The following is a 16,233-nucleotide window of genomic DNA, read 5'->3' as shown; positions in this document are numbered from 1 at the left end:
GATAAGATGATTAGTCTTAAGACTATGAAATATTTAAGTAAAAATCACTTCTTGAAAATACGATTTAAGGCATTAACTTTGTTGTCAAACATATATATATATATATATATATATTTGGCCTTTACAGAAACCGAAAATATCATAAAAAACAATTTTATTTTGCAACAAACAAACGGATCGTGGTTTTGTATTCATGTCACGACTTGCTACAATTCGATTCCGTGCTTACTCTGGACTAACAAAATACAAATGAGGTTTTTTTTTTTTTTTAAATTACCAAATTTATCTGTTGCAAAATTCAGTTAGATATATTTCATTTGAAAATGTCTTTTCTATCGAGATGCATCGTATGCTCATCGACAGTATTGTATATTCTTGGCTATTAATTTAACATAACAAAATATCAATATAATTATAATTATTCTTGCAGTTAGAGGCCTATTGGACCCTTTTCCCGTATTAGCTCTTACCTTCTGATGCGGGGCGTTTACTTACTTCGTATTTTGTCGTCGTTAAGAAGCGATGTTAATACAAAACCACTAATCGAAAATTCCTAAAGTTATTAAAATTACTTGCGATATGTGTTGGTCCTTTTTACTCTCTTCTGCCCACGAACGTGTTCATTTTTTAAATATTCATCCAATCTCTTATTTTATTTTTTTTCGTCGCTGCTGAGAGAGAATTAATATGTTTTATTATTACCATAATAAATTTACCTCTCAATTAATTTTTAAGAAAATATTTTTAATTTATTTCCTTAAAACATTTTATGTTATTTTCGATCGTAATTCTTGAATCTTGAATCGGGTTGTGGTCCCGTGGCTAGTGTCTCGGACTCACGGGTCAAAGGTCCGTGGTTTGAATCCCACTCTACCCCAACTTGATTTCCATTTTCTAATAGTGAGTTATTTACAACTCATTGAAAATGGCCCTCAAAATTAAATATTTGCGTAAATTGTAAGAACGCAAATATTTCTTTTTACTAAAAAAAATTCAAAAAAATCGTTATATCTCTCTCTTTCTTTAATCCATGCCTCACGTGCTCACGTCTGAGGATGGTGGTCACGCCCAACTCCAGGCATATCTCATATGTGGACAGTATCCCTTCACCTGGAACGGTCTTGTGCTGTTCTGTGGACATTTGTCAGTGATGATTCTGATAATTCAGTGACCAAGCCGCTCCATCTTGTTGTTTGACGTTTACGCGACCTTGTCCCTTCGACACTTCCCAGGATGTTTGACGTTTACGCGACCTTGTCCCTTCGACACTTCCCAGGAGAATAGTTTTCTCCGAACTATCAGAATTCCTTCTGGAAATATGACCAAAGAAACAGGATTCTTTTTTCACACATTGATGTTAGTCTTTCTCTTACGTCTAGTTCTCGGAGTGTAGATATATTTGTACGTCTGGCTGTCCACGGAATCTGCAGCATTTGCTGCAAAAACCACATTCCGAAAGCTTCGATTTTTTTTCAGATTCTCTTAGTGTCCAACACTCCACACCGTACATGAACACTGAGAAAATCAACACCTTCACCAGTCTCTTTTTGGTGTTGATGGTTATACTGCGATTCTTCCAAATCATCACCAGCCGACTTATTGCACTTTTAGCAATATCAGCACGTCGCTGTATTTCACTTTCACACCCACCACCATCGTTGATGAAACAATCTAGATAAATTAACTTGTTGACTCTCTAAATTATGCAACAAAGATAAAGATGCTACTTTATTAGCTTGATCAATGACCATAAGCTTATTTATACTCATATTCATTGACAGTTCCAGTTTAGTATCTATTCGGGAAATTAGTTTTTTCATTTCAATTTCTGATGATGCAATAAATATGGTGTCATCAGCAAATCTCAATTAAAATTATTACAAAAACGTATATTTCAATGAACATCTGGACCACACGCTTTACAGTATTTATTTATTTATCCATGCATTTTATATTTTACAAAATGGCACAAAGAACACTCTGACAAATTTTACTTGTTCTAGGAGTAGGCTCAGTATTGTATATGAAGGGCCGGCAAGCCCGAAATATTAGTATGCCTAATGTTGCAATCGGTTCCTACATGGGCAAATGCCTGTCATAAGAAACTGTTTTTTTGCGGTAAATATGGTTATCAAATACGTTTCCCATAAAAAAAAAAATATTATAATAAAAAAAACAGTTATAGCCCTAAAGAGAAAACATATATATATGAACAGTTTACGTTAATATTAAAAAAAAAAAAAAATGTATATATGTATATACAACAAAATACAATGGATTTATAAATGATTCAATATAATTGCAAAATATTTAGATTACTATAGTCAATAAATTTTCTGTTTCCTTACTTCGAATGCCTATCAACCAAATCGTAATTCTCTTTTTCAATACTGTTGGTTTTTTAGATCCCTACACACAGAATCAGGTTATATAGTTTAGGTCAGTTTTATAGAAATGATTTTAGGAATACTGATGAACGTGCCATTGGGATCACCATATCGTTTCTTACTTACTCCTGGTTGAGTGCGCATGACTCACACTCATTCAAGTGCTCCTATTTTTGTGAATGTCGAGTATGACTTTTTAAATGTAGATTTGTCTCAATTCAAGGACGTTTAAGAATTTGAAAAAGCCTCAGGATGATTGTACAGTTTTCGCAATATTATCCTTAATATTAATTTGATCAAGAATATTCTTGGCAGCTCCTCCCCAACAAATACAACCGTAGCCCAAAACAGAGTTGCACAAACCACAGTATATACTTTTAGTATCTACAATGGACTATACGAGTATATTACGGAGTTTTGCAAAGATATATATTAGTTTCCTAACTCTACCTACTATATAATTAAAATGACTTCTCCATTTATGGTGTGGGTTAATAAAACTGCTAAAATATTTTATGTCTTGGACACTGCAATAACTCGCAGCAGTCTCTTGCAATGGTCTCTTCCGAAATTGTACACTTCTGAAAACGGTTTCCGTTTTGGAGAACATGATATGTTCGTCCAAGACATTGAACACTCTTGGGGCCACAAAAGAGAAATTTCTCTTGGCAAAAGTCGTCGTGTTTTAGGTATAAAATAGGTAATTCAAATTACAGGAAAACTTGGTACGAACATTCCACTGGGGTCTCCTCTTGTAACCGCACGACCAAAAATGTGTCAATGATTTAAAAAAAAAAAGAGTTTAATGTCAAGTTCCTTCGTAAATTGAAACAGTGTCTCAGACGGGAAAGTGGATAAATATGAATATGTTCCTACTAAATTAACAATTTTTTTGTAAAACGCGTTATAAAAAATCGTGTTTGTTAGGATAACGTAGTGCGATGTTTACTAATGTAATACAGCTTTTGATGATATTATATTTCAGCATGGCTAATGTCAAAGCAAAGTTTTAGTAGTAAAATCGCAGTATTAACATGAGACGGGGTTTCATATTCAAACACTATTCGTGCATTAATATGTCCTCATACTTAAAGTTTGTGCATTAAATATACGATAAAATGTCAAAGGATATTAATTGCTTATTATTAATAAGAACATATGCATAAGATCATATTACTGATTAAAATTTTAAGTACCCAATAATATGTTTGTAAACATGGAGGATAAACGTATTCATTGTGCAACGCCCTGTAATAAAAAGCAATAAAAAAATATTTTAAAGACAATCTGAATTACTAACTTTTTTTGTAAGCATCTGTTATTAAAACATTTTGTTTGATAACAAATAAGAGGAATATTTTTATCAACTACTTTTCGTATTTATTTATAATTAACTATTTTTATGTTTCTATTATAACATGTTTGAAATTTGTTTTATTTTTTGACAATGATGGAAATATATACTCATTTGTTTATTATTTGAAAATTCTTTATTGAGTGTTGATTTTAAAGGATTAAATGCTAAAAATTCCAACCTATTATATGGATATGAAACGTGCTTAATACGTAAATAAAAAAGTAATAAATCATACTTAACAGCGTAAATAAGGCGTTTATGATTTAATAATAAAATTTAATTTCGTGTTTTGAACTAAAATTTAAATAAAATATTTTATTTTATGTTTCTTCATAAGTTAGATGAAAGCGTGTGATATTTTTCCTTTGATAGCGGGCAGTTAAAGCGTTATAAAATTATGAAATTCCTGGAAATAGCCCCAGATCACAGATTATGAAAAATAAAACTCACAGACCTTTTCCTGAATTCCACTGCGACTAGCCGGCGCTGGAGCCGGCAAAGAGGATTAATGCATTAACTCGGAGAACCGCTTTTATTAAGTCATTGCTTTTCTGACAGGTATCAAAAGTCTCTGTCTGGGAGGCAATTTCAATGGAAAATAGTAATTGGTTTTTCCATTGTCTTTGGTGTCGGAATTTATCAGCGAAAAGTTTTCAATTTTTTCTAAAAACTCTTTCATTATCCCTTTATTTTTACCCTTCATAATAAAAGTGTAAAATATTTTTTCAACGAAAAAATCAACTGCAAATATTTAAGGACCTTACGTCACGGTAAAATATTTTATTTATTTTAATAGCTTTGCAGACAAAGTCCATTTAAAATGTATTATATATTATAACGAAAACGATCATATTATGCAGTAACATAAAACTAGAAAAGTAATAATAAAAGAAAAAAATATTGGAGAAATATTATGAGATATACTTTGATAATAGATATGAGAAATTTACTGAGTAATTATATTTTTTTTTAGTTTCTTAGTCAAGTTATTTTTTTAACAAACAGATGTTTGTCGCAGAAAGCAAAACTAACAGTTCACAATGGAGTTCTAATGCCAACCCTAATGTAATTAAAAATAACGATGAGAGTAGGTTGAATGCTGTCAAAATGCGATCACTCAGGTAAATATGGGGTGAAACGATGTATGATAGGTGCACAAATGTCAAGTACCGTGAATTTTGTTTGGCTTAGACCAGCATTTTCGAAAGAATCAAGAAAGGGGTGCTGCATTGGTTTGGACGTGTAGAGCGAATAGACAGCAAAAAAACAGCTAAAAGGGTTTGCGATTCAAATATTGATGGATGCAGAAAACGAGGAACACCGCGAAAGACATGGCCCGATCAAGTCCATCAAATACTCAAAGATAAATATGTCAAAAGTTTTAATAATCGGGGTGCGTGCATGAGAATATTTATTGATGTAGAAGAAGCGAGGTATGTTATGTGGCGTAGTATGTAGTTTCCTTTCTGCCTACTTCTATTGGGAAATGATTTGTTTTGGTATGTTAGTAAATTTATTTAATTTACAATAAAAATAATTCATATTCCGATTTTTGTTAACAAATTTTATCTTATCCTGGAAACCATAATTATTCTTATGATGACCGAGGAACAGAATCTCATTACGGAATTAAGGTTTTTTTAAGTAAAAAATAAGTCAACAATAATACATGTTAACACGAAAAAAAGAAACCACAAGGCCGTTTCCTGGTAGGAGTAGGTGGAAAAATGTACTCCTCGGAAGTTTATCCAGATTAATAAATAATCCAATATAGGTAAACATTTTCAAAACCTGCTATGAGAGGGATATCAGGGATCTCGGGGTGCTGTTTGACTTTAAATTATCATTTAATCTTCGTATAATATCATTAGGCAGAATCTCCTTAAAAATGCTTGGATTTGTTCTTAGAATTTTTTTCAAATACTCGGGTTTTGAAAAAATTTTATAATTCCTTGGTCAGAAATCGCTTGGAATTAAATTTCACTATTTGGTCGTCAAATAAAACCACATATTCCTTAATGATAGTGTGCAGAAGAAAATTTTGCGTTATTTGAATCTCAAGAGTATAGATATTACCCATGCCTTTTCCCGAGTGACTTTATACTAAGAATGATGGGCTACTGATCATTGTTAAGAAAAAGGGATATTCATTTGGGTGTTCACTTTTTTCAACTGATTGCATACATAATTCCTATATTCTAAACGGATTCGGTCTTTTTGTCCCTGATAATTATTTTCGACAAAAGCAACGCAGGTTGTTCTACCTACAACGACGCAGAATCAACCTGCCAATGGTTATACCGGTAGGTAGAGCAATCGTGTTATTCGATCATATCGCCTCGGATGTCGATATATTTCATGACATTGGAAGGCAATTTCCAAATCGTAATATTTACGTTTACATTACATTTATTTCCCTTCCTTATTAAACTCATCTGTTATGTTTATTTTGTAATGCATTGAAAATGAATTGGATACTCAGTAATGTTCTCAATGTATTTACATTAAAAATATAAAAAAATAAAATCAATGAAAGTCAAGTTATTATACGCACTGTTTATGTATAATATAATAATACATTTGCGAGGCATTTTCTAGTCATTTACATGTAGATTCTATATACAAGGACTTTCGAAAAGCATTTGATCCTGAAAACCTTAAAATTCTTTTAGAAAAATTGCAAAAAACTAGGCATTCGAGGTACTTTCCTTGATTGGTTATTAATTTATTTGACTGGACACAAATTTGCTGTTAAATTAAATGGATATTTGTAAAGTGAATTTTCGGCTTTCTCGGGAGTTCCTCAGGGTTCTCAACTTGGTCCTCTTTTTTATAAATATATTTATAAATAATATTGCGCTGATATTTAAAAAAATCAATGCTTTTTTTTGCCGATGATCCGAAAGTGTTTTTGAAAGTAAAAAAAAAAATATAATGACGTATTTAACATAACAGTCAAATATCGATAAATTAGGAAAGTTTTTGTTAAATCGATTATATCTGAATGTAAAAAAGTGTTGGCACATATCTTTCAATCGCATACGTTGTCCAATAGTATTGACCTATTTTATGAATAAAAGTACTTTAACACTGGTTGAATCAATCAAAGATCTTGGTGTCATATTTGATAGAAAACTTTCCTGTTGACAGCAATGTGAAATGATATCAAACAAAACAACGCAAATTTTTGGGTTTGTCATTAGAAATACTAAACATTTAAACATTATAATTTCAGTCAGAATATGCATCTCAAATCTAGTCACCTATTTACAATGAAAATATAGATAACTTAGAGAGAGTCCAGAGAAAGTCCCATAAATCAACTATAAGAGGGGTCTTCCCCTTTATGAGATATCATGGATCTGTTATAAGAAAATTTGCATATATCCCAATATAAGTATGGATAGAGTGTACGAATACCTATATATATTATATATTAGAGACTTAAATAAGTTCTATATATTTTTTCGTGAAAATTAATGCTTTATTTAAAAAAAAAGTAAAATTGTGAAAAAGTAATGAGCATGTCATTGAAATTATTGTCCATCGCTAGCGACTACTCTTTTCCATCTTTCTGGCAGTATACAAATATCATCTCAAAAAAATGACTCATCTTTTGAGATTATCCACTAATTGCTCCATTTTTTGACATCTTCGTAATAATGGAAGTGCTGCTGAGCCAGGCTATGAGTCATCATTCAGAACAAATGGTAATGGGAAAGAGCAATGTCCGGTAAATACTGCGGTGAGGTACGAGTAGGACATATCATTTGAGCATTTCCAAGTATGTTTTGACTGGCTTTGTAACATGTGATCGAGCGTTGTCATTCTGCAAAATGACTTTTTCATGTTTTTCCTTGTATTGCGGTCGTTTTACCTTAAATGCTTGGCTAAAATGCATCAGTTGTAACAATGGCAATTTTCCGTGATGGTTTTGTTGGGTTTAAGGAATTTATAATAAATAACACTAAACTGATCACGGTACAGACCAGAGATGATGATGATAATGTTCGGTGATGTTTTAACAGAGCATGGTCACCGTAAATCTCCATAATAATTATTTGTTCTAAATTAATAGATATTAAAATTCTATGGTTATACAAAATATAAGACGATAAAGAAAGGAGAATGCATAGAATGTGGGATCGGGAAGGAGTTTGAAAGATAAATTTAGCGTTCTAAAATGTACAATAATGTTTCAGGCATTTCTTAAAGATAACGTAAAAAGATACTTTGCACAGGATAAGAATTGCTGAAAAATGTAGAATTTCGAGGAATGGAAAACGTTCCCTTATTAGAAGAGTAAAGAGATAGATGAGGGGTAATATAAAATAATTCATTGACGTGGGAGGGCAAGTTATTTCGCAAAAATAGGCGATACATATGATTTAAAGAGTGTAAAATATACTTACTGACAACATCCATCCTTCCTTCGCCACTGATGGAAGTAAAAGATGGAGCTTCTGCGGACACTTCACATCTGTAGAGGCCGCTGGCAGGCAGGCGCGCTCCGCGCAGAATTAGTGTCTGAGCATCAGACCTCTGGAGCTATAGACAACAAAAGGTTTTACATCAATTACACACTTGAATCATCCGCACTCATCGGTGCATGACGCATTGCCACTCCAATTTCTGCGTACCTGGGTATTTTTTTGTTACAGGGAAAGTAAAGTAACCAGTCAAAGAACAATAAAATATAGCAGTTATGCCCATTTATATAAAAATATTTTCCTTAAAGTTTATTGCATCAGAAAGGGAAAACATTTTGAGAAAAAGATGAAGAAATCTAGGCATTTACAAGGCTTATTATATGTTGTTGACTGGTTTTAGTGACTTCTCTAACTGTAACATTCACCATTTTGCAAATGTTATAAATAAAAAAAAACACCTGAAACTTTTATTAATGCGGTTGAGATAAATTTGACTAAATTATTTTACCTGGGGACAAAATTCGTTGGTCTAAAAAAATATTTTGAAACATATGAATATTCAAATAGTTCAAAATATTATTACAAAAAGACATAAAGCCAACTTTATAGAAAACGCAATGAAGGTTTTTTTTATTAATAAAAATGTAATATAAAAAATATAAAAAAACCATAATGGTATCACGCCAATAGAATTTATTTTATTTTATTGGTTCTTCTGTAAAGTTGGCTACATGTTGTTAAGTATAATTATTGCCTTGCTACCGTAGAAATGAAAGTCGTTTAATTCTTTGTTAAATAGAAAAAAAATGTGATTCTTTGCGGAAATATAATATGATTTTAAATTTTTGAAAATGAATGACAGATTGATTATATAATCCACTTAGTTAAGTTAACAAACCACTGAATCTTTTCTCCCGTAATGAGTTGGTAAGAACTTTTAGGAAACGATTTTTTTCCATTAATTTCGTAGATCATTTATATTTTTTCTGAACCGTCATTTCTAATTAAAATTTCAAAATTGATATTGACATTTACAAAAAGATTTGGATACTTATCCACTTAAATAACGCATTATCTCCAGAAATGTCTAGATTAATAAATAATTGGCTGAATGGATATTTTTATAAAACCTTAAGCGTCTTTTTAAAGTGGGGATTTCTGAAATTCGTCAATGCAAACAACTCGGTAACAGTTTGAAATTTTATTGGTTATAGTGGTGACAATATTATCTCGCTCAGCATCAGGCCTATTGTTCTTGTGTAAACAAAAATTTTGCAGAACAGAACAATGGACCAAGACATTGTCATAGGGATACACGTGCAGGTTATCTCTGCAGGACTATGGATTACCCTCACCATCGTCCACGGCCCCATTGACACCATGTGTGTATACGCGCGGACACATAGCCACTTGCTCAGCGCGTTCGTGTCGATTCCGTACATGTTTTCTGCCGAAAATGTCGCGTAGATGGCACCCGGAAGAAATTAATCTTTCCAAGCATAAGCGTGAAAAAATCTGCAAGTTTCCGAGGAATACCCCAGCTGAAATGCTATAAATGCGACAATTATGTCATTCTGATTGTCATGGTAGTGTTTATAAAACTGTTACATGCTTTTTCAAATTTTCTGTGAAATTCACACATTTTTTTTACAAAATACTGTTGCGAGAGGATGCTATTTGACATCGCGCTCTTTTCGCGGCGACACGTTGAATAAAGATGATTTCAAGTCAAGCAATTCGGTAGCGGCGAGGTAGAGCGGGAAGTTGGGATGGGGAAATTCAAAATGTTTTTTCACAAAATAAATGCTGAAACAATTTATAATAGAACAAATAACATCATTAAAAAATACTTGGCATATAAACATATAAAATAACGCAATAAAAAAAATATTTAAAGTACATGAAAAAATAACAGGAGAATCATTAAGTACTGTCTCGTATAATAATTATACTAAAAGTTTAATTACCATTTACCATTTTCAAAAAAGTTTAAAAGGTTTGTTCTATAGGTACAATACCTTACACTAAATATATTCGATATGTGGGAATAACTTTTACTGAGTTAATGGAGTATGTTAAGTACGACATTACAAGTATACACTGTCGGTGATTTGTTGCTATAAAACGGTATTACCGAAATATAAGCATTTACAGGACTTATGACATGTCAACGAGTATTTTCCAATCGATGGCCGATCTAATGTTTACAAATATACATATACAGTTTACATGCATACGAATTAGAGCGTGTTCCTACCTACCCAAACCGTTCAATTTGTGAAAATCAGTAGTATATGAACAAATTGTTGGTTTATAAATAACTTTAAAAAAAAACAAAATATTGATTAAAAAATAATATTTTTCAAGAAGTAAAAATTGAGTAAAAATTTCTACATTATAGTATGAAGAGAGGGCGGGGTAAAGAGGGAAGGGAAAGGGAAAAAAAAGAAATCTCAAATATTCAGGAAGTGTAATTTCATTGGTGATTTTAATGTAAATAAAGGGGTCTCTGACAATAGTGGGTAGATTATTCCATAATCAAGAATCTACTTCTGTGAAAGACGAGGCAAAAAAAATAGAGCGGTGAATGAGTATTGAAGGGAATATTGACCTGCTTCATGGTGTACTAGTAAGTGCGTTTGTCTTTAATATCTGACGTCCAGGATTTGAATCTCAGCAAGAAAGATGAATATATTTTTTATTTAGTGGGCGGATTTCTTTGAAATATTTTATAGTCTATGAACGGGCGCCGGAAGTGTGAAACTGAACCTCTCGATTTCTTGTATTTTACGAATGATCGATGATACGCTGTGATGGGAGTACCGATGCAGTGATCTATGCACCATTGGACGCAGAGAGGGAAATGATGAAGATTTTTATATATAACTATTACAAGTAGGTAGGTGAATCTAATAAATTGATTGCTGCAAAATTTATGTTATAAATATAAGTTAACAATGTTTTGAGTATGTCCAAATATTTTTAAACAGGCTAGATTTCCTCCCTAGGGAGTTATTTGGATCAGATTTTGTTGCAGCAGAAAAGGAAAACATTTTTGAGATGGGACTATGGAAGACTTTTGTTTTTTCAAATTTATTTAAATTTAAGGATTTTATTAAATTTAAGGATTATTACATTCATTTTACAAAAATTAACTATGATTTTTTATCCATACTCTGTTGTTAATGATGATATTTTTTACATCTTTTGAAAAGTTAGTCTGAGTCATTTGTTTTGCTTTGTCTGGTTGTTTGTTGTATAATTTCAGTGCCTAGGTTATTAGTCTCGATTGTCCTTGTCTCGTTTTGGAATTTTGTATGCGATATTGTTCTGATATTCTTGTACTTTGTCCGTGATTATTACAATTTTTTTTAAAAGTTAAAGTTATTTTTCTACAGGATATCAGTGGCTAACTTATAAATACATTTTTAAGATTGTACTTAAAAATATTTATAAACATTTAGTTGCTTATTTTTTTTTACAAATTCTTTAGTTGGTGTTAGATAAGGGAGGTCATATACTAGCTTCAATATTTTATTTTGCGGTCGTGTTTTTTTATGTCATTTAGATTTCCTGTTCCCCATAATTGTTGCATTTAACATATTTTAGATTTGACATAGACTTCAAATTTTCCCTCTTTGTTGCAACAAATTTAGATCTAAATAATTCCCTTGAAAATCCAGCATGTCTGCAAACATTTGAACATACTCAAAATATTTTTGTTTAAACTAACTGGTATAAGAAAATGTATACAAATTGAAAAATTGAAAGATGAATCTCACCCACGTGATAAAATTTTCAGCTCTTTTACATCACGAAAGTCAACAAATGGAGTTCAGGAAATATGGACGTTTAAACATAGGCAGAAAAGTGAATGTTACACAGTGAGTAAAGTGGCCACTTAAAACAGCCAATGACAGGTTTTAAGCCCTGTAAATGCCTAGACTTCAATATTTCCTTATGGAAAATGTTTTCCCTCTCTGTTGCAACAAATAATATTACAATTGTTCATGGAAACAGAGAAAGATGAGAGGAGAGTAGAGACTGCTGTTTACCAAGTTTTCTCCCTTTAATATACTTTTTATTTAATTTAAATTTTTATGTTTCTTTTTTTAGTATTGTTTGATTTTTTCCCTTCTCTTTCTGTATGTATAATATGAATGTAAAATCTGTAAATGGTATTGATTCTTTAAATTGTTAACCTATGCCTTGTGTTATAAATATAAATACGGTATGTTTACTATAATAAATATATAAATTATATGTCAAGAAAGTAACTTAATACAAAAGGCGGCGTGAAATTTTAATTCGTAGTTTCTATAGGCACTCCCCTTATAATTTAGATTTGTATTTTAATCACGCACCAATAATAACACGCAAGGCACTAACTTACTCCAATATGATGGATAGATTTAGTCAGGATGCAGTTATTCCAAGTATCCGGTATTAGGAAACCATTGCCTGTTTCATATTATAATGTCGAACCATTGCTCAAGGGTTCCTGGTTTGATATGTTATCCCAATGTGTTAAATTTACTGAATGTGTTAATTGATGTACCATCGTTACTGGAACAAGTGGCATTCAATGTTCCAATCCGCCGGTTGCAAAATATTTCGTTTCATTTTCATTTATTTTTTTGCACCACAACAGATAAGGAGGCCCAATTGCAGTGGTGAATTACATCACAGAACACCCAGGCTTGATGAAAATTACATTTAATTTATGTTTTCTCACCGGGAATCGAACCCGGAACCTTCCGTGTGTGAGTCAAGCGTTTTGACCACTAAGCTTGAAAACGGGAATCATGATTAATTAATTAATTTTGTTAGGGCAAATTAAGAATACAGTTCTACGAGTATGTATGAATAGAACCAGATAAAAATTCTAAAAAAGAAAATCGTGTGAAGAGGAATCCGCTTCGTACTATCGTAGTTGGCGGCCTCCGTGGTGTAGTGGTCAAGACGCTTGACTCACGCACGGAAGGTTCCGGGTTCGATTCCCGGTGAGAACACAAAAAATTAAAACTGTGATTTTTCTCAAGCCTGGGTGCTCTGTGATGTAATTCACCACTGTAATTAGGCCTCCTGGCCTGTTGTGGTGCAAAAAAAAAAAAATGTAAATGTAAAAAAAAAAATAAAAAAAATGCGATCGCCTTCCATGCTCAGTCAAGTCAAGTCTCAGGTTCAATGGAAAAATATCACATACTACGAGTACCGATAAAAATATATGAAATAGATTAAAAATAATTAATTGTGTTTTCAAAATCAATATGAATATTGTGGAAAAATGTTTTAATACATAAATGTAAAAAAGAAATTCAATAAAAATACGTTCGGAGAAAAACGCGACGTGTTTGGCCTTCGCTGTTGTGACGTCAAGATTTGTGATGTTGTTCTACACAAATTTCAACGGCCACAAACAAATAAACACGAATCGTGACGTATTAGGGGCGTTGCCAATGGAATCACCGTTTTTGCGGGAATTCAAAATTATAAATTTAATAGTATTTTTTATGCTACTAAAAATAAGCATTTTTTTCTGTACAGTAGTAGTAGTAAAAAAAAAGTTATATTTCCCTATCCCTCGGGGCGTGAATGGGAAATATTGATTTGAAAAGTGGATCTATATGACGATATTTCACTGCTCATGGATTGCCACTGGAAACGTAAGACTGATCACTAGTTTACAAATGTTTAGAATTTATTTTGACTATTTTAGTTTATTGTTTTGAAAATGTAGCCCATTAGAATAGGAAGGGTATTTTTCCAAATGGAGGCAAAGACGCATGTAACGATTAAGAAAAAGGAAATTAAAATTCGCGTTTCTCGGCAAATTGGTGCGAATTCATGAATAAATTTATATGATTCATGTAGATTCTAATAGCACACACTAATGGCAATAATTCCAACGAAAAGGTCAAGAAATTAAGGTCTAAAACCCGTTTTCACTGTTTCCTGACATTAGAAATTTACCGTACTGACAAAATATATTGTTATTAAGAAAAAATAAGAAAAACGTTTGTTGTTCAGTGTAAAATAAATAAGTCATCTACGAATACCGTAGATTTCATTTCCTTTTAAATTTCAGGTGTGACTTTCTTCAAGTGATAATTTGATAGTATAATCTAAGTAATTTGTGATTTGAAATTAGCAATGGTGGATGAAAATGATATTATAATTTTTAACAAACCATTACAATATCCGATCGATTTTATGATAACTATGGTAATAGCTTGTTATGGTTATAATAATCGGTATGGATAAAAATCAATTGATGTTGGATAAACCAAAGCTCGGCTTTTAGTTTAGGACAGAAAGTTCTGTTATGTTCAGTCTTTCTTTTTAGCGTTTTTGGGATCGTGTTGGATTATTTCTTCAATTTCATTATTTGGGTTGGAAGTTTTGAAATAAAGAATCATGGTCCTTTAAAATCAAATTTAAGGATTTAAATTTTATAAAAAAATGATTATTGAATAATCGATTATATTACCGGTAACGATTACAAAAGTTAACGAATAATTCGATTATAAAAATACATTCAAATATGAATTAAATCAGCTCTTTTGTTATTATTACTACAATTGCGGTGTTTTTCTATAGGCTTAGGCAAATATGGCATGCTGTTCCATCATGTTCCATTTTATAATTTTTGTAATATTTGCTACAACTAGCACTTCTTATCACTTTAAAAAAAGCTTCATCTGTGCTCCAATAGCAATAATTCAGCTTTTTTAGTAAAAAAATATACCGACAACATTTTTTATGCATAAAAATATGCGAGTGAAGTTTTTTTTATGTAAACAAATAGACTGCGATAGTTTCTTATGTAAAAACCGTGAAATAAATATAAGAGTGAAGATTCTAACGCAAACATATACGTAGGTGAAGATTTTAATGTAAAAAAATATACGAGTGATGTTTCTAACGTAAACAAATATACAAGTAAAGTTTCTCATATAAAAATAGTTAAATAAATTTCCGAGTGACGATTCTAACCCTAACAAATATATAGGTGAAGTTTCTAATGTAAACAAATATATGTTAAGTTTTTGATCCTAACATATTGATATAAATGTCAAGTTTCTAATGTAAAAAATGTAGGGGTGAATTTCTAATGTTAACAAATATACCAGTAAAATTTATAATGTAAACAAATAAAGAGGTGATGTTTTTTACGAAAAAAAAATGAGTGATTTTTTTATAGACATGGGGGTATTCTTTTCAATGTACTAAATACTCTCTTCTCTCACTTTTGTTCAATGTACTTCATAATCCTAACGCTCCTATATACCTGCGTGAAAAAATTCAACGCTTATCAGTTCATGGTTTACCTCTCCGTTCTAATCTCAAGGCACTTTCTTAATACACATCCACAATTCCTCTTTCTTCTCTAACTCATATAGTGTCCATGCGGCTCGACTGTGGAATCATCTCCCATCCACCATCAAAGATGTTACTACATCATCTCTGTTTAAATCACGTCTGAAGAAACATCTCCTCTCTCTTCCTTAATCTCTCCTCCTTTCTTTTTTCCTCTTTCCTCTTTTTTCCTTTTTCCCATTGAGTAATAGTTTTGATTTAAGGTAATTTATAAACAAATACGTTTATTTCTATTTTTATTTATCTTTATAATCTTTTTTTCTTCTATTGAAGATGTTCTGTAACTTGAAATATAATTGGTTAGTTAGAAGAAATGGCCATTCGGTAATAAGCCCGCCAATGTACAAATAACATTATGTACAAAAAGTTAAATAATTTTTTTTTTTTTTTTTGAATTTAACTCTAATAAATAACTAAAATACTTACATCAAGTTTGGCGCCATCGATCTTGTAAGTATGATGCTTAGGATTGTCCTTAGGAATATATCTATAGAACTCTTCATGGTCTTTGTACCAGGATGCGGAGTACAGGACGTCATTGTCCAGCCTGAAGAGGCAGCGGAGTTCCACCGTATCACCCTGCAAGACTAAAGGTGGCACCATCACTCCTTCCATAGTCAGACATGCCACCCCTGAAAAAAGTAATATGTTTAGTCCATTTTACAAATATGTATAAGCA

At 31.7% G+C, this 16,233-nt stretch overlaps 1 protein-coding gene across 5 annotated transcripts in view; it reads right to left on the bottom strand.

Annotated features, from left to right (window-relative positions):
- Positions 1 to 16,233, bottom strand: part of LOC148280910 (uncharacterized) — a 150,053-nt gene that overhangs the window by 30,487 nt on the left and 103,333 nt on the right. For all 5 annotated transcript variants that reach the window (XM_088227568.1, XM_088227567.1, XM_088227570.1 and 2 more), the window contains exons 3-4: positions 15,981 to 16,186; positions 8,157 to 8,292 (exon numbers count right to left, since the gene is read on the bottom strand). In XM_088227568.1, the coding sequence (XP_088083694.1) occupies positions 8,157 to 8,292; positions 15,981 to 16,186 (342 nt within the window). The remainder of the gene's footprint in view (positions 1 to 8,156; positions 8,293 to 15,980; positions 16,187 to 16,233) is intronic.

Source organism: Micrasema longulum, unplaced genomic scaffold (genome assembly GCF_059751315.1).
Source record: "Micrasema longulum isolate JH-2025_06_02 unplaced genomic scaffold, ASM5975131v1 h1tg000511l, whole genome shotgun sequence".
Lineage (NCBI taxonomy): Eukaryota > Metazoa > Arthropoda > Insecta > Trichoptera > Brachycentridae > Micrasema > Micrasema longulum.
This window is presented reverse-complemented; position numbering and strand designations above follow the sequence as displayed.